This window comes from Mustela nigripes, chromosome 16 (genome assembly GCF_022355385.1).
Source record: "Mustela nigripes isolate SB6536 chromosome 16, MUSNIG.SB6536, whole genome shotgun sequence".
NCBI classification, from domain to species: Eukaryota; Metazoa; Chordata; class Mammalia; order Carnivora; family Mustelidae; genus Mustela; species Mustela nigripes.
In genome coordinates this window covers 5,214,490-5,238,669 of record NC_081572.1, presented here as the reverse complement: position 1 = coordinate 5,238,669, position 24,180 = coordinate 5,214,490, and the positions used below count along the sequence as shown (strand labels likewise).

At 44.6% G+C, this 24,180-nt stretch overlaps 1 protein-coding gene across 3 annotated transcripts; it reads right to left on the bottom strand.

Moving 5' to 3' along the window:
- Window positions 1-1,767: 1,767 nt before the first annotated feature.
- ACOX1 (acyl-CoA oxidase 1) lies at window positions 1,768-24,105 on the bottom strand. Of its 3 annotated transcripts, none has more exons than XM_059379577.1 (14): window positions 23,908-24,105; window positions 23,480-23,639; window positions 18,182-18,342; window positions 9,306-9,413; window positions 8,353-8,472; window positions 8,096-8,211; window positions 7,538-7,707; window positions 6,298-6,460; window positions 5,451-5,641; window positions 4,783-4,962; window positions 4,544-4,649; window positions 4,243-4,386; window positions 3,884-4,090; window positions 1,768-3,197 (listed from the first exon to the last, which is right to left on the bottom strand). In XM_059379577.1, the coding sequence occupies exons 1-14, from the start codon at window positions 24,014-24,016 to the stop codon at window positions 3,147-3,149; spliced, it is 1,986 nt and encodes a 661-aa protein (XP_059235560.1). In that variant the 5' UTR covers window positions 24,017-24,105; the 3' UTR covers window positions 1,768-3,146. The 3 variants fall into 3 exon arrangements, with proteins under 3 accessions (XP_059235560.1, XP_059235559.1, XP_059235562.1); XM_059379576.1 differs by lacking the exon at window positions 18,182-18,342 and adding an exon at window positions 11,420-11,580; XM_059379579.1 differs by lacking the exons at window positions 23,480-23,639; window positions 23,908-24,105 and adding an exon at window positions 11,420-11,580 and having other exon boundaries at window positions 18,182-18,336.
- Between the last annotated feature and the right edge of the window lie 75 nt (window positions 24,106-24,180).

Here is a 24,180-nt window from a genome sequence, read left to right as displayed (position 1 = left end):
GCACAGGATTAGGTAGTGAGACTTTATAGTGTGTAGAGCTAAAAGCAGAAGTCTACTGGTATTTTAAAATAAAAAATCATTTCAGTCATTTACAATGTGACTTGGTCAATTCCTCCAAGAATGTAGTAAATACTTAGCTGAAATGACCTCTGCATTATTTCATGAAAAATCATCAAAATCTTTGAGTAAGGAGAATCAACAAGACTCTTGGTCTCAGGTGTTAGAACCCATTTCCTGGCACTGCTTGACGGCAACTATGACCGGGCATGCCCACCACATTTATAAAGATTAGCAGGAGTGCACACCTGCACCTCATCTCTGCCTTCCTAAAAGCTGGACAGAAAGCGCTCAGAAAAGGCAGGAGGGACTGTGAGCCATAGCCATCTAACCAATTTCTGTTCTCCATGATTTTGAACGGGTCCTGTTTCTCCAGCCAAAGCCCTGAGCTGAAGAAATCCCAAGAATGAAGACCTAGCCTATGTTTGGGATCTGTAAAATGCCTCCAGGTATATGAAATTTCAAATTACAGGCAGGGAGTTCTCAGAAAGCATATGAATATAGTTAATGTTGTAATTAAGTCAATGTTCTGAAGATAAGTAGATACTTAGCACTGCTATGTTCTTAAACCAAGAACATGAAAGGCCCCAAAGGCTTTGGAACCAACTGTGCTTTGAAGCCCTAAGGTTCAAACACTGAACTACTCCTCTGGATCGATCTAGTAGGGCATGAAGCAGAGCTCCCAACACTTCAGGAAGAATCAACCTTCATCCACGACAAATAGCAAAATCCTATTAAACCTCAAAATTCTGAGTTCTGTTCATAACACTTAAAAAAAAAAAGGCTTCTATCAGTATCTAATAGAAAAAAATATCTCTTAGCATGTTATCATTTTGGAGAAGAGTAGGTTGAGTACTTTTGGTGCAAGTGGCTCACAAAAGAACCAAACTCACCTGCAACAGAGACCTGGCTTCTTTGGAAGATCAGACAGGACCTGTTGGTTGTTTGAAGAGCTGCCGCCAGGCCCGCGGGCCTCCACTGCAGAGAGCAAAGTTTATGTTGTCTGCACCTGGTAACTTCGTAAACCTGGACCTTAAAATTCTTCGTACGTTTAATTATGTGGCATTCTCTTTTTCTTGTTATTGTACAAATTAAGAACGTCTTACTATATTCTTAGGTTACAGTGAATAAAGTACAAGACAAAACCCCAATGTTAATAAAAACAGTATCAAATATCAGATTTTGCTTTTAAATACTCCTCCCGGTGCCGTAAAGGTGGCTGGGCAGTGTTCGCAACCTGCTCACACCCACTGGGTGCCAGCCCAGGCGTCTGCAGCTGCACCAGGTAGGTGGGGTATCAGATCCCAACTACAGATGTTTGTCTGGGAATAAGGTATTTAGCCACTAATTCTAAAGCAATTCTACATTTAACAGATCAATATTATGCATTTTACTCTCCATTTCCAAGAATCTGAATTATGGTCCAGATATATCTCAAAGAAATGAACAGAGTTTGCTACTTCAATCTTAAAAAAAAAAATTCCCAGTCAGCTCTCTTGGTGGAAGGATTAAGGCTTAGTGGCCAACGAGTATTCTGACCGTGAGAGTCTCATATAACTGGTTCCACTGTGATAGATTTTATGCTGGGTCCCAAGGTAGGAATGACATTTCCCCTAAATTATACCACATTCTCCAGACCGATTCTCACTGGTTTTGTGAGACAGATGTCACAAATACAGTTAATAGGTTAAAAAAACAGAACAAAACAAAACAAGTGATGCTGTTTTACTTCGATTTTAAGAAAAAACTTCATTAAGAATTACGTGTTTAACCTTTAAATGCAGAATGATTGTGTTAATTAGATTTCAGCTCAAAGAACAAGATCACAATTCAGATCAAACGCCCAGGAAGAGACTGAAAACAAAGCCCATGTATAGTAAGAAAGACATTCTGTGAAATTTGCATTTATCCCTTAGCCATAGTTTTGATGATTATATTGATTCGATGATTTAAATCCCCAAACCAGACGACATGGTTTGTCACAGTTTTCTGTGGTGCTCCTGGGCAGAGGAGGTGGCCTGAGCGTCTACCTTTGCACTGCCGAACACTGTATCCTCCAAGCATTCAAATGGTTTAGGACAATGGCAGAATATAGAAAATCTGGATTGTTCCAAAATAGCCAGTGGTAGGGACAACATAGTCCCAGTAGCCGCGACTAAGAGAGCTCTCCTTCTACCACAAAGGAGCTGTGACTCCTTTTCCTTTCTTAGCATCTCGTTCAGGACAGGGAGGGGGACAGAGATGAATCACCACTGCTGGAGATGCCATCAGCGGCCAAGGGTCAAAACTGCGCAGATAATTTTGCTTCCTGCCCCTTCCCGAGAAGTCTAGGACAAAGCGAGCTGTTGTGCCACCGCACCGATGACTTAGGGATCTCTCAAATGGAAGACTGATTTCTAATGACATGGGACAGTGACCCTAGGCGAGGCCTGCGCCGAAGAGCTGCACGTGCCAGGAAGATGCTACCGTGAACAGAGGTGGAAGCAACAGGTCGGCAAAGAGGGGCGAACAGCTGGAGTCGTGTCAGTGCGCCGCGCACACACTTCACTCGCACTCAAGTTTCCTGATTCGCGTCTTTCCCCGAATCCCTTCTCTTCAGTCCTGCTGCTGAGCGAAGCCCCGTAGCAGGAGTGGTAGGACGTTTAGCAGAAAAGGTGGGAAGGGCTTTACCCCCCATATAAAATACCTTTGCTTAAAAACACTTATATACCCAGTGATTAGCGCTTAAGAGGTGAAAATAATTAACTACTCAGTAGTTAAATTCTACGAATTATCCAAGGTCATGGCCTACTGGGGTCAGCAGCACTACAGATGGAAGTCACGCTGTATCTCTTAAAGCTCTTTCTGGGGCTTGACAGGCCTCTTGCCGTGTTAAGTGCACTTCAAACATATCTGGGTTTTTTTTTCATTTAATCTCTGAAATCTGTTCATTTTTCTTCATGTATCAAAAGAGGAAAGGGCTCAATTTATCATTTGCTCCACAGCTCTCTGAGTTTGGTAAAGATTCCAAGCAGATCTGCATGACAAGTGTTAAGGGGTGTTGAGTCCTGCTGCTTCCTGGAGCGAGTGGAACTTGTCCCCGCGACCCTTCAGAGCTTGGACTGCAGAGGCTTCAGGTACTTGTAGTAAGACTCATGGACCTGCAGGGAAGGGTGAGAACAGGAGCAGTGAGGAGGGGCTGCAGCGTAAACCAGCGCGCTTTCACCCGAGAAGGTGGAGAGACACGTACTGAGATATCCACGGATAAAGTCATCTGCTGTCTTGCCTTTGTCTCACCACAGTTACCAGGGGAGATGCAGGGGAGGGGAGTGTTCAAGTGAAACACAATGGCCAGGAGACTAGTCACTGAGGTGTGACAAAGGGCACACGGGGGTTGTATGACAGTATTCCATTTTTGTATATGTTTGAATGTGTCCAATACTTTTTTTTTAAGATTTTATTTATTTGGTAGAGAGAGACAGCAAGAGAGGGAACACAAGCAGGAGGAATGGGAGAGGGAGAAGCAGGCTTCCCACCGAGCATAAAGCCCGATGCGGGATTTGATCCCAGGACCCTGGGACCATGACCTGAGCCGAAAGCAGACGCCCAACGACTGAGCCACCCAGGCGCCCCTGTCCACAGTTATTAAACAGTCAAGGAGATGAAAGACCTGTGATCTATAGGAACGACCCAGTTCCCTTCTGAATCTGTTCCTCAAAAAAAGGGACTGTCCAAAGAGGCCACAGGAGCTTCCAGAACTTTCACAGAGGACTCACCTCTGAGGTCTTTCCTGCCATAATATTTAAATGGAGAAGTTCAAAAGGTGGAAAGACACTGTTTTTTGTACCTCTGATTTGTTCAGTGGGGATTTCTTGGCCCACTCAAACAAATTTTCATACACATTCCCATCGTAACGGCCAAGCACAGAGCCGAGTGTCACATCCTGAAAATCAAACGCGTCCACCAGAGCAACAGCGTCTGGGCGAATTGCAGTCAGCAACTCCTTTATGCGTTGATTTACTTGGGTAATTTGAGACTCTGTCATGATGCTTCCCTAGAAAAGATAAAATAAGCAAACAAACAAAGATACACATATAAAGACAGACATTCACAGACATATGCACACACACAACTACAGAGTAGACCACAGTGACTTTTCTACAAAAAAAAAAAAAAAAAAAAGACTTAAATTCAGATAATACTCACCTGAAGAAAATCCCCTGCCTTCTGACTGATTCCATAGAGACAATACAAGAGACATAAATTCCTTAAGACGGAGTGGACAGATTTATCTTGAATTTTGAGGAGTTTTTCTGAGAAGAGCTTAACCGCCACATAGTGGCAATGTGCCTAGATAAAAAGAAAACGCCAGAGAGCCTTTGGAAAAGATTCAGTGCACAGCAACAAGGGTTTCTGCACTAAGAACACGGGCTGGGGGAAGGGGGGGTTGTTGTCAAGGCTGGGGAGGGAGAGAGGGAAGATGAGAGACAGGGGAGCTACCACTCACCTCGCTGGCTCGAACAAGGTCCACGGAGGTTAGGTTCCATGCTACCTCCTTGCTTTCTCTCTGAATCACTTCATTTTGAAGGTTTTTTGCAGCAATTTCTACCAATCTGTTAAGAAATGAGAGAAAACTGGAGCTTGCAGGAAATGCTGGGCAGGACTCGGGCTTCCCGCTCTTCCGTCAGGCCCCAGCCCCTAGAGGCTCCCCCGGCGGCCGACCCCAGGGCAGGTGTGGGGGCTAACCTGGCTGCACGAAGCTTGTACGCTTCCGTCAGGCTGTCAGGGCTGTCGATGTCCACCACGGTTGGCCACATCGCCACCTGCCGTGGCTGGATGCGCTGAGTGGGCAGGTCATTCAGGTAGGACACCATGCCGCCCACCAGCTTCCCTGAGTGCACCTGGTCGTAACTTTTCATCAGGAACCTAGAAACCACCAGGACACATGCTCTCAGCACCTACGCTTCTCGGCAGAGAGACACTCTTGCAACAACTTTAAGTAATGCAACAGGTGTCTTGACTTGCTCGGCCGCCCACGGGATAACACGGGCGGGTGAGATGGAGGCAAAACCACCTTTCTCAGGAACAAATGTAACGTGAAGCACAAACGTGGGAACAGGAACCGACGAAGAGGACTCAAGCAGTCTTAGTTATGTGAGAGACAGAGACACAGAGAGAGAGCGAGAGAGACAGAGAGAGAGAGAGAGCACACGCGCGCAGGCAGGGGCAACAGGCAGAGGGAGAGGGAGAGACAATCCTAAGCAGACTCCACACTGGGTGCGGAGCCTGGCACCAGGCTCAATCCCGGGACCCTGAGACCACGACCTGCGCTGAAACCAAGAGTCGGACACTTAACAGAGCCGCGAGGGCGCCCAACGCCATAAGGACAGCTAAAGCACAGAGCGGGTTCTCACCTCGCTGTCTGCAGCATCATGACGGTGTTCTCGCCCTCAAAGGTGCAGGTGGGGGTAAAAGTGACGTAGATATTCGGAAGGCCGCTGCAGTGAGAGTAGCCGTGCCCGCCACACGCCATCCGACAGGCTTCGATAGCGGCATTCGTTGTCCAGGAGGTGAAAGCCTTCAGGCCGGCGACGAGGGCGTGGAGCTGAGGGGAAGCGAGGCTGTCAGGGAGCAGGGGGCGCCCCCAGTCCCAGCCACCCCAGGAAGCCCTCCCTTCCTTACCGGACAGTGCCAGCCACGCGCCCCATCCCCTGGCATGTGTGCAAACTAGAGCACGGCCGTCTCAGTGGACTGAATTTGTACTGTTCCCCACACTCCCTTCCACAATGTTCCACTTGGCAAAAAAGTCACCACTATGTTCCTTTGATTAATAAACGACCACCGTGGTATCGTGCTTCTGAAACTTAAAAACAAAACCCAAGGGGCGCCTGGGTGGCTCAGTGGGTTAAGCCGCTGCCTTCGGCTCAGGTCATGATCTCAGGGTCCTGGGATCGAGTCCCACATCGGGCTCTCTGCTCAGCAGGGAGCCTGCTTCCTCCTCTCTCTCTAGCTCTCTGCCTACTTGTAATCTCTGTCTGTCAAATAAAATAAATAAAATCTTAAAACAAACAAACAAACAAAACAAAACAAAACCCACATATCTTCTGATCTGGTTCACTTTCAATGAAAAAAAATGGCTGAATCTTTTGAGAACATGTGGATTCTTCTCAAGAAAGCCCTCCATGTACTTTTCCCTGGATGTTATCCAACCAGTGAATGTCAAACAGAAGGGAGCCCGCAAGTGAATGAGAAAACACATACCTCGGGCAGTTCACTCAGATCCCCTTGGCCAATACCCTCGTTAATCCGATGGTAGGTCTCCTTCACGTATGCGCCCACAAACTGGAAGGCATAGGCAGTGGCCAGGAGTGGGAAGAGTTTATACTGCTGGGTCTGAAAATCCAAAATCTGTGGTTCTGGTTCACTAAAGGACAGAGAAGAAACAAAAGTAAACATTGACACAGAACTTAATACGCACCAGATTCGGGTCTACACACTTCGACATACTGCGTACATTCTCCCCATTCCCCCGAGGGGAAAACAGGTTAAGAACCTGTCTGAGGTCACACAGCCAGTAGGTGGCGGATCCTCTCTCAATTGAAATCTAGGTTATCTGGCTCCAGAAAACCATGTTCTCAACTACCTTGCTGAACTGCCTAGGCAGATCAATTTTCCGGCTGTGAAGTTCACATCCATCCTCGTCTCTGCAGTATGACGAAGGAAACTATCGCACAGCAACATTCAAAAATCAAAGTTAAGTTCCCAGAAGGAAAGCAATGATAAAGAAGTCTAACACACTACATGGCTGAATAAACTATTTTAACCACAATTCTGGAAAAGACCCAATGCACGGAGTTAAATATTTGACAACTAAGAAGGTCAGCTCTTACCGATTTCGTTACTCCTTCAATAGGAGCTAGAAAGGTCATGAGGGAGTCAGGCTCAAGTGAAAGGCAGCAAGACTGCACTGCGGCTATGAACACAGTCGGAGCCCCACTCATGCCATTCCCACCGTTCAGGACTTTCAAACTGCCTTTAGTGTTCTAAACATTTCATTTTTTGTTTAAAGATTTTAGTATTTATTTGAGAGAGAGCGAGCGAGCGTGAGCGTGTGTGCACACAAGCAGGGGAAAAGGGAGAAGCAGGTTCCACGCTGAGCAGAGAGCCCAACATGCGGCTTGATCCCACAGTCTGGGATCTTGACTCGAGCTAAAGGCTGACAACTTAGCCTCTAACCCAGGCACCTCTAATCATTTCATTTATAGAGTTCTAGTAATATTACTGATTTTCTTAGGTTAAAAATAGTAAGGTGGCTACCCTCATCTTTCTACTTAAGAAAAGGCAGTCTGGTTTCTAAGGAGCAGACCCAGCACACTGCCCCCTTGGCTGATTTTGCATGGCCAACTCACAGTCTCGAGATCACATTTGGGGATTTTGATATTGGAATGGGGTCCAAGGTGGGGGTCTTCAGCACTGAGCCCATCTCAGATGCCTCCCTTACCCTGGCTTGATTTCAGACTGGTGCCTCACAGCGCTATAGCGGATAGCAATGGTGCAGGCCTTGGACAGGGACCGGGCGGCTTCTCCCACGAGGAACGACCTCACAAAGACCATGGTCCCATAGGTCAGCTTGTTACTCACAGGTTTCACGTACGTGCCATCAGGCTTCACCTGGACAAAGAACACAGGACTGATGCTTCCCTCCGTTAAAACTCGAGTGGCAGTCTGTGCTCATGATTCTCAAAGGGTGGTCCCCAGAATGGCAGCATCTCCTGGGAACTTGCTAGAAACACAAAATCTCATCCCCACCCTGACCTACTGGACACAGCCCTCCAGAGGGTTCTAACACATGCTGAAGTATGAGACCCACTGGTTTAGCAAACTAGAATATGTTCTTCATACCTGCCAACTGCTTTTGATTTCATGGTCATTAAGAAAAGCAGCATCAGAAGTAAAAACATGTTACTACTTTCTCAAAGAACAGACCCTCGCAACCCCGTGGTGACAGACAGCTACCGACCGAAACCCCACGTTGGACACCTCTGCTGCGCCAACATACCTGGGCGTACTTCATCAGCATGTTTTCTCTGGGAATACGGTAATTGTCCATCTTCAGGTAGCCGTTGTCCATCTCATCATAGCCAAATTTGGGCCCGATGTCTCCCACGGTAATACCTAACACAGATGAAAGGCAATCACAAGGTGTTCATGCTCCGCAATTCCAGGCTTGCCTGGCTCTCTCGTTGTGTTACACTTTTTGCAGAAGAATGTCATCAGTTTAGTTTCGCAACTCAACAGCAGATGAACGATTCTAACCTGGCAAAGGCTTATGCGTCCCAATTTCACGAATGGGTACGATGAAGGCGTGTAGCCCGTAGCACTTCCCCTTAGTGATAAGCTGGGCAAGAACTATTGCATGATTCGAAGTCTTTCCAACTGTAACATCAGAAAGGAGACAGAAGTGAGCAAACTCTTACACCTTTCAAAGGACAGAAATAGAAAAGATGGGGGGAAACCGGACGTAAAAACCAGCCTCCATCGATACAGTGGACCCAAGAAGCTTCTGATAGTCCCACACCCAGTTTTCTGAAAGAAATTCTCTTAAGCTGATTGCCATTAAAATATATCGAATTCTGGCAAAGAAATCCTTCATTTTATATATATAAAAGCTTTTATACTCACTTTACTGAGACATTATGGACCTACAGTGTTTGTAAGTTTAAGGCATACAGCTTGTTTATTCGCTAGTAATCCTTCATTAAAAAAAAAACTTCACTAAAAAATTTACTTTCTTTTCTACTTATCTCTCATTCATTTACATGAAATTTTTTTTAGGATAACCATAAGAACATTAATTTATTTCCTTTTCCTCCCTTAATGAAGTGCTTTCCAAAACAATGGCCACTAGCCACAAGTGGCTATTTACATTTAAATTACTTATAACCACACAAGGAATACGAAGCTGGTTTAAATGGTGACTAAGGAAACTGCTAATGATGGGAATGCTCAGAGGAAAACTTAAAAGAGAGTAAGACAGCCGTCTCTCTGCGCCTTTAAGTGGAGGAAGGTCTACAACAGGCACCACAAGAGGCTGTTGACGGCTGTGAAGAGTCTGAGACTTCAGCGTTTCCCGTATTCCAAAACGATATTCTCATATATGCTAAACACTTGCATTTATAATTAATTATTAATTATAATAATTATAATTATTGTATAAGTCTTGTAGTAACTCTTCAAAACCCCCAATAAATGCTAAGAAATTCACATACGTCCACCAGGCCACCACTTGATGGAGGTCACAGTAGGGCTGTTGAGAATGAACTCCTGAGTTTCAGGGTCGTAAGTGGCTGTGGTTTCCAAGCCTCGGAGATGAGTTCCTACGGAAGTAAGTTACATTCACCTTGGCTAAAGTATGGGAACAAACAAGCACAGGGTAAGATCTCCCGCCCCGCCCTTTCAGCTCTATTACCTCAGAGAACAACAAAGTCTAACAACAAGAAGACATCTGTAGATAAGCTACAAATGGTTAATAACCAAGATACATACTTCCCTGTACTATTTTTTTTTTTTTTTTTTTTTTTTTTTTTTTAAGTAAACCCAGTTGGGGCTTGAACTCATGACCCTGTGATCAAGAGTCACATGCTCTACCCACTGAGCCAGTGCCCCAGAATCTCTATACTCAAACCCGGCAGCTTCTATCAAGGGAAAACAAATGTCAAGCATGTTCTATCTGTGTGCTTCAGTTAATGCACCTCTATTTAGATCAAAAGAAAATGTAAAGGCAGCTTAGAATCTTATTTTCACAAGGTCATAGGATAGGAACATAACAGGGAAGTTAACTGCCTTTCTAAAAATAACATCTCTAAGTTTAAGCGTGCCAATTTCAACCCATGTACGCTGTCTACACACCAGTTCAACACTCTGGGCTTCTCTGTTTACAAAGACTAAGATAACCGGTGACAGAAAGAGACTCCAGCCAAAGTTCTCATAAATTAAAGACTTATTTTAGAATGATTGCTAGAACGGAAAATAAGAACTTTAAAAAGATATAACCGCCATGGGGAAAAGAGACCTGGAACAATGACTTTTTTTTTTCTTTTTTGATTTCTAAAAGTCTGAATGCGCTCTATGATATCCAATGTCAGGCCTTAACTTTGACCTGGCTGGTTCATTACTGTGAGTAGTCTCATGTTCCCAGTCTCATGTTGACTGGAGATGGACAAAGATTTGTGCTTTAAATCCTAATACAAATGTGCCAAAATCCTATGAAAACAGTTACAGATAAATGTTCTAAGTGATACTTCCTCTAATTATACTATCCCGAAGCAAATGCTGAGAACCTTTTCCCAAACTGCTTAGGTAACTCTAGATCTCATTAAAAACTTAAACTTTGGAACACTTAGGAACTTCCAAGTTGAGGAACAGAAATGATCACTTCATGTGTGATCCACAACCTTCTCCAGTACATGTGAGAACCAAGGAACCAGACACTTTCAGCAAAGAAGCTTTTTATAGGAAAAGAAGTAACAGAATAATAGAAAAGATAATGACAAAATGTTTGCAAATACACAATGGACTGGGTCTTGTGAGAACCCTGTAAATTACAACTTTGCAGCAGGAGCCAAATTAGCTATACAATTAAGATAAAGTTGCAGAGAAATGAACACGTAGCAAATATACATTAGATCGGTTGTGAAACCTCAAAGTCGGAAGAGAAGATGGAAGGAAACGAACAGCAAACAGACACACCAATTCAGACCAGATTCACAGGGACAGCCCCTCCCTCCAAAACCAACTGCCTGGAAGTACGGCTTATCTTTATTCCCCCCCCCCAATAATCTTTGGCCAAGCTGCCTTCAGAACATGATTGAATTTACTGAATCAATGCACAAAAAAGATCAAGGTATAAAATGTTCACATTATGGTAATATAAGCCACTCATTTCCCTCAAGCAAGTCAGAGAGCACCTGCACTACTGATCTGTGCTGCTTCTGGAATCTGGGCATGCTCATTAAGGTATCCCTAGGAAAGGTAATCAGACAGTGATGGAGAAAGATGGATCGGATGCTACATGCACCTAATTCTACACAACTCCAAGGAACTTGGAAAACCACTCAGTAAATAAATCCTGACTCGGTATTCTTGACCCCCAGAGGGGAACCACGAAAAAGAATAATCAGCATAGTTCTGTGATAACATAACCTTTCCTTTCCACTGACCAAAGCCATGTCTATGCCAAGACTCGCATGTGCAGAAACCCTGGCCTCTGCAGGGGGATCAGGGCACACGGGTGTGCCCTTGCTACACGCGAGGGGCTGTCCACATACATACCTAAGCCTGCAGAGCCCCGCCCAGCCCCGAAGGTAGACTGAACGCATCGTACCATGGCCCATCTCTGTCTGGGCATAAGTGCCAATGATCTCCAAGTTCCAGGCGGGAATGAAGAAGCGCTCCTGCTGCTCCGCGGTCGCCTGGTGGAGTAAAGTGGGCAAGAACATGCCCAAGTGGAGATCCAGAGGCTCAGGCCGCCCTCGGTGCACAAAACTTCGAAGCAACACCAAGGACGGGCATTTGAGAGAAGAGTCATCAGGTATGAGAGAAACGGCAATGTACAGAGTGAGAGGAAGGAGAGAAAAAACCTTCTGTAAGTATGAATTAGTTGGGTGGACATCATCATGGGTGGGAGTGCTGCCCCTTTCTGTATGACTTTCACCAACTCTCGGCAAATTTCATTTTTCTTAAGTGGGCGAGAAGTTTGTTCTTCTGCTGCTCGGCTCTGACACAATCGGTCTTGGCGAGCACTGGCTGCCGATTCTGAAGCCTGTGCCGCAAAAACGTGTGAGGCAGGGAGAGGAGTCCAGCCTTGCAATAAAGCAAAGACAATTAAAAAATCTGAAGCGGTTGTATGGGATGGAGAAGTTAAGCTGTGCAATGATTTACTCTGATGAGGTGAGACGGGGGAACTGTTCTCTCAAATGGACAAATGCTCCCCCAGACGAAAGGCTTTTCTAGAAGCAATTTTAATTGCTTCTAGGCTGGAATCCTTCGTGTGTGTCCATAAAACAACCAGCAAAAGCCACATTCCTTACATAAATCTGTTTTTTTTAAAAATCTGGTTGTTTCATTTAGGTTCATCACAAATATCCAGCCATGCCCTGTTGAAACAATTTAATGCAAAAACTGGCAGCACTCCTCACCCAGTGATTAATATCAGAAATAAAAAAAGACATGCAATTTCTCGGAAAAGACCACAATAATAATTACAAATAACTGATTCATGCATAACAAGCCAATTATATGGGGATTATCACTGCTGATAATAAACACCTTAGTTTTAGTAATTCTGAATCCATTTATTTATTTATTTATGACTGAGCCAGACAGGCGCCCCTGAATCCACTTTCTTTCTTCTTCTTCTTCTTTTATTATTATTATTATTATTTAAAGATTTTATTTATTTATTTGACAGAGATCACAAGCAGGTAGAGAGGCAGGCAGAGAGAGAGAGGGAGAAGCAGGCTCCTTGCTGAGCAGAAAGTCCGACGCGGGGCTCGATCCCAGGACCCTGGGATCATGACCTGAGCCAAAGGCGGAGGCTTTAACCCACTGAGCCACCCAGGCGCCCCCTGAATCCACTTTCTAAAGTCATTCTTTTCCACTTAAAATTTGCAGATGCCTTAGACTTCTGTGTGAATTACTTTCTAGTGGGAAATAGATTGAAATGTCTTCGTTATCTTGTCACATTACTGGAATCCCACTGAACTTCCAAATCTAGCTTAACCGACTCTATACTGCTCCTTATTATTCTCTTTAATTATCTTAGAAATTAGCCTATGTGACCTTTCAGTTTTAAAACCTCTCAGTTTGGGGCACCTCGGTGGCTCAGTGGGTTAAAGCCTCTGCCTTCGGCTCAGGTCATGATCCCAGGGTCCTGGGATTGAGCCCCACATGGGGCTCTCCGCTCAGCGGGAAGCCTGATTCCTCCTGTCTGCCTGCTTGTGATCTCTGTCAAATAAATAAATAAATAAATAAATAAAATCTTTTTTAAAAACCCCAAACCAAAACACCTTCTCAGTTTGTCCAGAAAGGAAGAAGGAAAATACCAGTGGAGCACTGGCTGCTCGCAGAGGGCTGATCAGCTCGGTCTTCTGATTGCAATGGTTACTTCGTTACCCAATCACAGAAAAGTCAAAGGTTGTTTGACCCACTTTTTAAAAAAATTAGGCTGAGGTGAGGGAAGTGCTCTCAGATCAGGAATATAATGGCAGAAGGAGGACAAGAATCCCACCACCTGATCACATCTTCTGATTGTGGAAATTCTCATACAGGTGCCGCCAGGACCCTGCACTAGGAGGAGGACACCAGAGACACCCAGGAGAGCGGGCCGCAGCGCTGCGCTCTCTGCCAGTGGCAACGGCAAGTCCCCGTAACACCTTAGCCCTGGTGGAAACTGCGGGGGAGGCCCACGGAACCTCTCTGTACTACCTCTGCAGCTTCCTATGGATTTATAAGCATTTCAAAATAAAGAGTTAAAAACAGTGGAAACCCTCCAGAAAAACACAATCGCGTGAGGAGTACTCTCCCTCACAAGAAGGAATGCCTTCGCCTCTGGGTTTTAATTTAAAAGAACGGTGCCTAGGAAGAAAAATCAGCATACACCTGGGACCTGATAGGAGGAAACCGGTGGAACCAGGACTGACCCCTGTGGCCTGGGACCTGCCACTTTCAGTGCTGAAAGCCTACTTGGCATTGCTAGAACCCAGAGCGATTCCTGGGAAGGGACGGGCCACTCTGATGCAGTCCACCAGACCCACAGGAGGGGGTCTACATCAGTATGCTGGAAAAACCAATGCCAACGTTACCACAAAACACACAGAATAGGGCAGGGCAAAATACTGTAATCAGAAACCTCTCTGAGACTGAAGAACGTTTTTAGGAGAAAAAGATCTCTTGTGACTAGGGTAAGGATTATGCACAAGTGGATGAAATTTAGACATGTTACAAGGGGAAAGTGACCTGGATAGTTTCTTTGACTTGAAATTAAGTATTTGTTGTAAAAAGTTGGTTATGCATGATAAAGATTATATATTATTTTTAAATCCTTTATTTTAAAATCACAAAGCTCCAACATTTTACTTTGATGAAGTGCTACTGTTAATCTTTTTAAAACCATGACACTGAAAGGCCTTTCCAGTCTCTCCCTCTACACGACCTAGGGCTGGCAGCCAATGCTGAGGACAAAATGATTAGATTAATAATACATTAAAAAAGGAAGGACTTAAAATAGCATCTCTGTGGGCAGCATGATTATAATCCTAGGAATCAACAACAAAATACCACCGATAATAAATATATTTTAAAAAGCTGTACGCTCTAAGGAAAAGAAAAAAATCACTGCATTCTTATCCATCAGGACGCTTTAAGCAGAAACCTCAGTAAAGAGAAAAGCAATTTACAAACACAACAAAATATTTAAAATCTGTTACATAACTTTGCTCAGGATATTAACGATTTAACTAGGGAAAAAGAAATCAATACCTAATAGGATGAATAAAAGAAGTTATACCTAACAGGAAAGAAATTGCTAATTCCTAGGTCAAAAAGTCAGTCCTTTATTATAATAAAGATAATACTTCCCAAGAAATACAAGGATTTAATGTAACATGGATTTGAAATTCCTGCAGAATATAATTTAGAATTTAACAAATTAAGACTGGATTTCGCCTAGAAGAATAAATATACAAGAACACCAAATATGAGGGTCTTAAAATATAACAGGAGGCTTATCCTATCAGATTTTTAAATATCTTGCAAAGCAACAATGAACCAATCTTTATGATGTTAGGAGAAAAACAAAGGGACTAATAAATATATGTTAAGGTTCCAAAATAAACTGAAACTATTAATAAAACTCTACGAAGAACTGGAAAGAACAACCGGGAAAAAAAACTACTAGCTAATAAATAAAAACAGCACGGGATTCATTCATCATTCTACACCATATACAAGTCAAAACATTAAACATAAATTGAACAAAAATACTGGAAGAAAATAAGAGAATAATTATCCAAGATATGAAGAAAAAAAATGTGTACCCATTCAGAGAAGGATGCATTCTATACGTAAAGCCAAAATGTTTAACAAAACAGAAGGCAAGAGAAAAAAATACTTGAAGCATCCAACATAATCATGTAAGATCAATGTACAGATTTTATCCAATCAACACGCAAAGGAGAAAAACCCAGTTTATACACAGGAAATACAGACAGTAAGCCAACACGTCCAAGCTTGCTGGCATTGGAAAATGAAAACTTTAACTCTTAGATATGTATTAAAGTAGCAAAAAACATTAAAGCAACCACATTGATGGGGCTTCTGGAGACAGAGCACACAAATAATTTGCTAAATACACTATAAACCAGTTCTGTGTTTCCAGAAGTCTTAAACTATGCAACAAAAGCTATTGAATGGTCCCTCCTTTCAATGCAGTAGTTTACTTCTGAGAAAGTTATTCTGAAGGCATAACCTCAAAGGCCCTGGTTTTTGCAGTTTATATTGTTACAAACCATCATGTGGGGAATTAGAAGAGCCTCCAGACATAGGGAGCGAGCCACATGGGCTCCAATGGGGAAGAGACTCAGTGGGAAGGAAGACAGGAGACAGAGAAGTGAAAATACGGGGGAGAAAGACTAGTGATGGGCACAACCACGTTCACGATTTCTCAAGTCCCAAAGGCAGAGAGTGCGTTAGTTCCTATCTGAGTTCTGCACCAATCTGCAAGGAAGATTGGGTATTGCAGAAGCTCTATTTTCTTGGAGGACAACAGCAGAAAACAAAGGAAGGAGAATTGCCATAAGGTGGCCAAGAACTTGAAGTGACCACGTACCTGTGAAGACCAAGCATACTACCTGCTTTGGGACCTGGAGAAATGCAGGGTCAGGAGGGTTCCTGCTGGGCCACACTCCATGGACAGTCCCTTCGGCACCAGAACCCCCGGCAGAGGGCGCGCCCTTGAGCCTGGACCTCTGCCCTGGAGTAAAGAAGGCTCACGGACCCCTAGACCAAGCGGGCGTCGCAGTTTGTGGGCCTCTACAGACAGGCGAGTTATTTAGAGGAGGGACAAGAGAAAGCAGGTGATGGAGATGTCGTGCAGGGGACTGAATTTTAAGACTCTTCAGGATCCTGGAAGGTGCTGGAGCAGGGCTGTCTCCTCAATCCCAGCTGCATCCTAGAGCCCAGAGAATCCCACCTTGAAGGCAGAGCCAATTCCGAGACACCTGAGGTAATCACTGTTGGCCGGTCAACATTCTGGTCTTCAGATCGAACCTTCCACCCTCCATCTGCACGATGTCTCCATGCATGTTTCCAGTCTCTCTGATGTCAAAGGACTGATTGTTCTACACAAGGCTGCACTGTCACAGGACACAAATTCACCGACAGACTGACTGGTGCCCCCGGGGAAAAGGACAGCAGTGGGCGAAGCCCAACAAACCCCAATGTGAACGGACAAGGCCCCAGAGGGGAACAAGACCTAATGTCACAATTCTGTTCACGAAAATGCAAGAGATTAACACAAAGTTGGTTCAAGTACAAGAAATTACCTGAAAGAGAGAAGCAATAAGGGAAAGAAAACTCACAAAAAATGCCAACTCACCCAGAACAACATAGGACCTCAGATCAATTTCTGGGCTCCTCAGACCAGAAACTTCAAGTCCTCGTTTTTTCCTCTCTTTCAAAATTTAGGGCAAATATGCATTTACAACGTACTTTATAGAAGCGGAAGGGTTAGACCAGAGACACACATATCAAACTCATTTAGCCTCAGAAAAATTTAGATCTTTATGCCCCCTATGAATAGCATGGACTAGAAGTCAAAGAAATTCCACAAGGATGCATACTTAAACAAAAGAAGGGTTGTGTACCACAAAGCTATTTCAAGATTACAACACACACACACACACACACTCCCCCCCTTTCCCCCCTAGCCTCCAGCCCCTATCCCCCAGACAGGAAGACCTGGATGATGTTCCATTCCTTCCCTTAGGAACCTTTCTTGAGGCTGCTGATTTCAGTATCGGCTATCCTAAAGCCGAAGGGCTGGGTGTTCGGGCTGGGTGTTCGGAAGACAACGTCACAACCAGAATCTGCAGCTCTCAAGGGGATTATGATAAAGAACATTTCCTTAAACTATTCCACCAAACCCAAAAGCACCAAATCAAACACAAAAATGAAGTTTTCATGCTATTTGCGTCTCCTTCTCTCCTTACTTACATAATGGTGGCCTTATGATAAATTAGGGAACGACAAGGCAGCTCAAATCTGAAACCCCCAAACCTCCCAATGGCCTTTGTCTGTGAAAACGAACGTTCTTTTCATTCAGACCAAACACAAACTTTCTGAAAGGAGCTGGCCTAAGTTTATAAACATTTTTTTTTAAGTGGACAGCACGCCCAGCATGGAGTCCAATGTGGGGCTCAAACTCACGACTCTGAGATCAAGACCTCAGTTGGACGCTTAACCGACTGAGCCACCCAGGCACCCCATTATTATGAACAATTTAACCAAGAATGACTGGCAATCCAAAGTCCAGAAATATGTAAAGAAAACAAGTATAAAAAAAGACTGCTGTAACCAAATGAAAAGAATCATGCACTTTTTCCCAACCTGCCTTCTAAGCCTGCTAGTGGGCAATGAAAGAAAGAGTAATTAAATGCTCTAATCCTCTGTCCCCCTTAAAGTCCACATTTTTGGCTTCATGAAAGCAGAGAGGCAACCTTCAGATATTGCTAAGGCATTAACACTCCCAAGAATTTCCAACAAAGTCTCTCTTTATAATTAGACGCCAACGCAATTTTGCCACATTTTCAATCTCATCTTTCCAAACTGCTCAACAGCCATTAAAATGGGGTATACGTAGTAAGGGTAAAAAGACTTTTAGAAATAACAATGAAGGATGTTTCAGGCTAGAGTCTTGGACCAGTTTGTGGGGAAATGACTATGAGAAATGAGAAGCTGAATTTTAAGGCTTAACAACTGAAAGACAAAATCCCAAAAGTGTAGCAGCAGGAAAAACCAAACATCAGGAGTCATTTATCAGTTTAAGTCCTGAGGTGGGTTACCCCCTGACCCTCAAATGTGGACTAACCGTGGCCCATTTCCGTCTGGGCGTAGGTGCCAATTATCTGGAGTCCTTGGGATGAAAGCAGCCATTTCTCCTGCTGAGCAGTGGTGCCCTGATTCAGCAAGGTAGGAATAAACATGGAGAAATTGAGGCCCACAGGTTCCACAAAATTGACCATATGTATTCTACAGGAGAGAAAAGAAAAGGATCTCAGCCTTACTCCAGAAACTGCATTCTACCACACATTCTTGCCAGACAACTATGGCCTTCAGCATTGAGGCTGGGAAAATTCCAACCATTCTCTTAAGAAATTAAATGTAAAATTTACCCTTTTCCCACCTAAAAGGCCAAATCCAGTGCTATCCACCCCTTCCCCACCCAAGTCGTTTCACAACCAGAATTCTTTAATTCTACACTTCAGCCAGGAAGCAAATACTACCTCAGGTTTTAGCCTAAGAATCCCTTTTGGTTTATTTGGTTTGGTTGGTGTCATCTGTTGGTTTTATCGCATTCTCTGGAGTGGGTGTGTTTGCTTTATTTTCAAGTTTTACTTGTCTTGAAAATCAAAAAACTCCATGGAATATTTATTTGTAGAGCTAGGAACAACATCTGCTGAAGAATAGGTTAATCTTTCCCTAGGTAACACCAAAGCCAACATCCAGGATAGTAAATACACATTCCAGGGCCAAACCACAGATCTCTAAAGGTCTTCAGAGTCTGAAGGTGGGTCAACAGAAATGGGAGAATGTCACACATTTATCTCTGACGGTGTCTGATGTTTACTCCAGACTAAGGGAACTCCAATCACACTGAAATTCTGTCTCCAACTATTTTCTCATAAAACACAATCTTGAGGGGCGCCTGGGTGGCTCAGAGGGTTAAGGCCTCTGCCTTCGGCTCAGGTCATGATTCCAGGGTCCTGGGATCGAGCCCCGAGTCAGGCTCTCTGCTCAGCGGGAAGCCTGCTTCCTCCTCTCTCTCTCTCTGCCTGCCTCTCTGCCTGCTTGTGATTGCTCTCTCTGTCAAATAAATAAATAAAATCTTAAAAAACAAAAACAAAAACAAAAAACACCACAATCTTGAAACAGTCAAAATACAAACCATCTATACCAGTCAGCCTTGGCTATATTGTGAAAGGTCTTACTGGTGTCTACTTTGTTCTATCTCAATAAAGAGCTCAAAGTACAAAGTAAGGAGCACCTAACTGATCCTCATGACTGCTAGAGGAATGAATACGAAGCAGTGTCACCAGTTTATTGTGGTCTGTCCAGTGAGCAAGGCCTGAATTTAAAAAAAGGAGGCAGAAGGCTGCCAATTCACTTTGAGGCTCGAAGATCACCTTTTAGGGGTGCTGGGGACAGACTGAAACACCTAAGGAACGCTTGCATCCAAGGAATATAAAAAACGCCTTTTTAACCTGGAGGTTCCATAATGTTTACACCAATATTGAATGTCAATTTAAAGTGACTGGAGGGCGGAGCGCCTGGGTGGCTCAGTGGGTTAAGCCTTTGCCTTCGGCTTGGGTCAAGATCCCAGGGTCCTGGGATCGAGCCCTGCATTGGGCTCTCTGCTCAGCGGGGAGCCTGCTTCCCCCTCTCTCTCTGCCTGCCTCTCTGCCTACTTATGATCTCTGCCTGTCAAATAAATAAAATCTTTATTAAAAAAAATAAATAAATAAAGTGACTGGAGGGAGAGGAAAAAGGGGAGGTGTGAACAGAAGTGAGTCAGCTTCCAAGTGACTTGGGTCAACAGGAGCTGGCGGCTGCTGGACAGTGGAGAAGCAGTGCCCGCCACACCGAAGTGGGAGTTCAAAGCCTGATGGGGTAGATAAATGCGGATGTCATTCTCTCAAAGGAAAGAGCCCCACAGCATTCCCCAACAATTACATTTCACTAAAAGAGGAAACGAACTTATGAGAGTTTCTGAGGAAGAGAAGCAGTTGTTTAGGTGCCCAAAATAGGGGCAACATAAGACACTCCTATTCCCTGGAAGGGAAGGGAGGCTGTGGGGTTGGTTATGTGAAATCATGATACCGACACAATATAATTCTAAGAAATTCAGAGGGAAAAACACAAAACAAAAACTGTGGACTGTTTATGTTAATAAACATACTGAGATTCTTTTTTGAGGATACTTGAAAATCAACTCATGAACAAAACATTAGTGCTCATTTTTCAATTATGTTTAATCACTCCTGAAGATGCTTTTCAAGCAATCGGCTTTAAAAACCTGGGGCGCCTGGGTGGCTCAGTGGGTTAAGGCCTCTGCCTTCGGCTCAGGTCATGATCCTAGGGTCCTGGGATCGAGCCCCGCAGGGAGCCTGCTTCCTCCCCCCTCTCTCTCTGCCTGCCTCTCTGCCTACTTGTGATTTCTCTCTGTCAAATAAATAAAATCTTTAAAAAAAGAAAATAAATAAATAAATAAATAAAAATAAAAACCTAAGGAGGGGGATGCCTGTTAAGTGTCTGCCTTTAGCTCAGGTCATGGTCCTGCAGGCCTGCAGTCCTGGGATCAAGCCCTTGGGGTCTCTGCTCGGCGGGAAGCCTGCTTCTGCTCTCCTACTACCCCTGCTGTGTTCCCTCTCTAGCTGTCTCTCTATCAAACAAATAAATCAATCTTAAAAAGAGAAAAATTAAGAAATGAAAAACCTAAGGAGGGTAACAGAAACCATAGCTGATCTTCATTAGAATTTTAAATTACTTTAGTTTTCTCTTCATAGGAAACAGGATAATTAAAAGACAAAATTGTGGGAGAGGAGATTAGGAAAACAATTTTTACATTCCCCGAACAGCAAGGTTTTTTCACCAAGGCCTGAAGAGAACAATTCTGCTGCTCAAGTTGAGAAATCTCAAAGTATCTTACTAATTTTCCACCAACTTCAAGATATTCCCATATATGGGGGCACATGGGTGGCTCAGAGGGTTAAAGCCTCTGCCTTCAGCTCAGGTCATGATCCCAGGACCCCGGGATCATGACCTGAGCTCTCTGCTCAGCAGGGAGCCTGCTTCCTCCTCTCTCTGCCTGCCTCTCTGCCTACTTGTGATCTCTCTGTCAAATAAATAAATAAAATCTTAAAAAAAAAAATTCCCATATATGAATTTTGAGATATGAGAAATAATTATAAAGAAACCAGTAAATGCTTAGGGTGCCTGGGTGGCTCAGTCATTAAGCATCTGCCTTTGGCTCAGGTATGATCCCAGGGTCCTGGGATTGAGCCCCACGTCAGGATCCTGGCTCAGCAAGGGAGTTGGCTTCTCCCTTTCCCATGCCCCCTGCTTGTGTTCCCTCTCTCACGGTCTCTCTCTCCGTCAAATAAATAAATAAAATCTTAAAGAAAACAGTAAATGTTCAAAATCCCTTTAAAGAGAAATACTACTATATTTCATCAGTTCTGGCAATACGGCACCAACGGAGCATTTACAAAATCAGACGCATCTTACAAGTAACAGGAGGTCATAGCTAATTGGCAGCACTTTTTCTTTCTTAGTGGTACATGAAACTTGGGTGTGAGCTACAGTCAATGGCGGGCTTGGATTCAATAGCATTTAGTACTGCCAAGACTCATTTTCAATCCCCTTCTTTCACATAAGCTGATCTCCCTGTCCTATCCTAGAAATACAGGAAGGATGTCAAAAGGTGTGTTAAACTTTGTACTCTAGAGCCACCTGGCTCTCTCGGGCTCCGGTCATGCAAGATCCCGGCATCCTGGAATCAAGCCAGGCCCGGAGCCTGCTTCTCCCTCTCCCTCTGTCTGCTGCTTCCCCTACTTCTGCTCTCTCTGTGTCAAATAAGTAAGTAAAATCTTTAAAGAAACAAAACAAAAAAATCCTTTGTACCCTATAATCCCCAAACAGCAAGTTCTGTATCATAAAAAGTGACAAGCAAAATAACCGGGTCATGTCATCTGCTGTTTTAAGCCACATAAAGGCATGGGCTCTGTTTCATTGTGACTTCACTCCACTCTGCTTACACACTACAAACCAACACTGACTACGGTATCTCATCAATTCTGAAACGCACTGCATCGACCACTTAGAAGTAAAACAGAACAAATCTCTTTTTTGGGGATTGCTTAAAAAAGGGTAAAATCTTACATTTTTGAAGTTTACCTAAAACCCAACTCAGGTGATTCAGAAACATAATCTTCCAGGAGGCACTCTACCTCAATATCCCCACAGCTGTGAGTTACAAATGTCAAAAGCAAAAAAGGACATTTGGAATTTGATAAACAACTTTGATTCTGACTACTGAAAATAAGTAAATCATAATTTTATGACTAAAAGGAAGAGGAATTCTCAGTCCTAAGGCATACAGTAAATGATTCCATTCCCCCAAACACTAAACGGGTTAGACTGAAAAAATTAGATATTAAATGTCTGAGAGGCAGTAGAATAAAGAAGAAATTTCCATCACTGTATAAAGGCAAAACTTGTAACATGTTCCCTTTTTCTTCGCTCTTGAATACATACCATTCGTATCATTTAATCTTTATTGATGAAAATAATGGACTTCTAAAATGCTAAAAGCTCCCCAAAAAAGTAAGTGTCCAGGAATGAATAAGAAGTCTAAGACAGCATAGAGGTCAAAGAAATCTTGTACTCGGGTCCGGTAATTAGTGCTCATTGGGATAAAGGAAAAAAAAAAAAAGTGCTTTACTTCTAATTAAGAAACATAACACAACAAAAAACAGATGGCCTGGAAAAAGAAAAAGAACTACTCTTTCCAGCATTAGTACCAAGGCATGGTTTTAGGAGGTCTCCTATGCCCTTTAAGTAACACGAGCCATTTAGATAACACGGCCACCAAATTGAAGAATGCTAGGTTCTTTACATATTCGCTCTGAAGTTTGACTCGTGTTCTTCATCTACCCCACACGGCCCTTCAGTCTAAACTCAAGCTTTATACGCTCATACTGAAATGCAATCTGTTATTGCTCCAAAACGGGGTTTGGTCTTGCAACCAAAAATCGAACTCCGCTTCTAAATTTAGCCAACCTTCTCGCTACACAGAGCAAAGGCATTTTGCGATTTGCAATTTAAATCACTCCGCACGGAGATGTCTAGGCCAAAGGCAGTGGTACTGATTGCTGGGAACAGAGACGGCAGCCTCTCCATTCCCGATCAGCATTCTACCAACGTCATCCCTTTAAAAGGCCTCCACACAGAAGCCAACCCCGGTTTTCGCTCACATCACTTGCAGGTGGGGTGCAAATACGCAGGCTGAGCCGTCCGACGTCCAGCACGATGAAGGAGGCCACCGCGGGCTGCGCGTTTAAGAGAAGGTTTGCGCTCGGGCACTTAATCGGGGCGCAGGCATACCTACTTTTTAAACCACATGATCTCCTCGGGGTCCGCGATGCCGAACTCCCGCATCTTCCTCACCATGTTGGCACTCTTCCTAACGGCCACCTCGTAGCGCTGGCTGCGGGTGAGGAAATTCAAGTCCTCGTGCTGGAAGTCCGGGTCATTCAGAATCAGGTTCTCTGGAAGAGGGCGAGAGGGCATCAAGAGGAAGACCGAGACGCAGGGCTCCGCGACGCCTCCTGGAATCCCGGCGGGTGTTCCGAGCGCGGGCAGGTGGGCCGACACCCCGCACCCCGCCACAGGCCGGCCCCGGGGGTGGGGGTCCCGGCTCCCGCAAAAGCTGAGCCCGGCGCAGCGGCCCACGCTCCACAGCGCCCCCCGACTCGTCCTCGAGCGAGTGTGGGGCCGCGCCCGGGGAAGGAGGGAGGCCTGGCCCGCCGCCCTCACCGATCTCTCGGCGGCGCCGGGTGTTCTCGGGGCTGCCGTCCAGGACGTGCGTGAGCAGCTCCGGGTTGAAGCTGGCGGCTTCCCGCTCCCTGCGAAGATCTTGGTTCATGGTGGCGACACGCAACGGCGGTGGCGGCAGAGGTCGAAGCGGTGGCGGCGGCGGCGACGACGGGTCTGCGGCGGTGGCGCGGAGCCGGCCCTAAGAGCCGCCCCAGGACGGGCGAGGCCCCGCCCTCGCCCGCCCCGGCCCGCCCCTTCTCCTTCGCCGCGGGC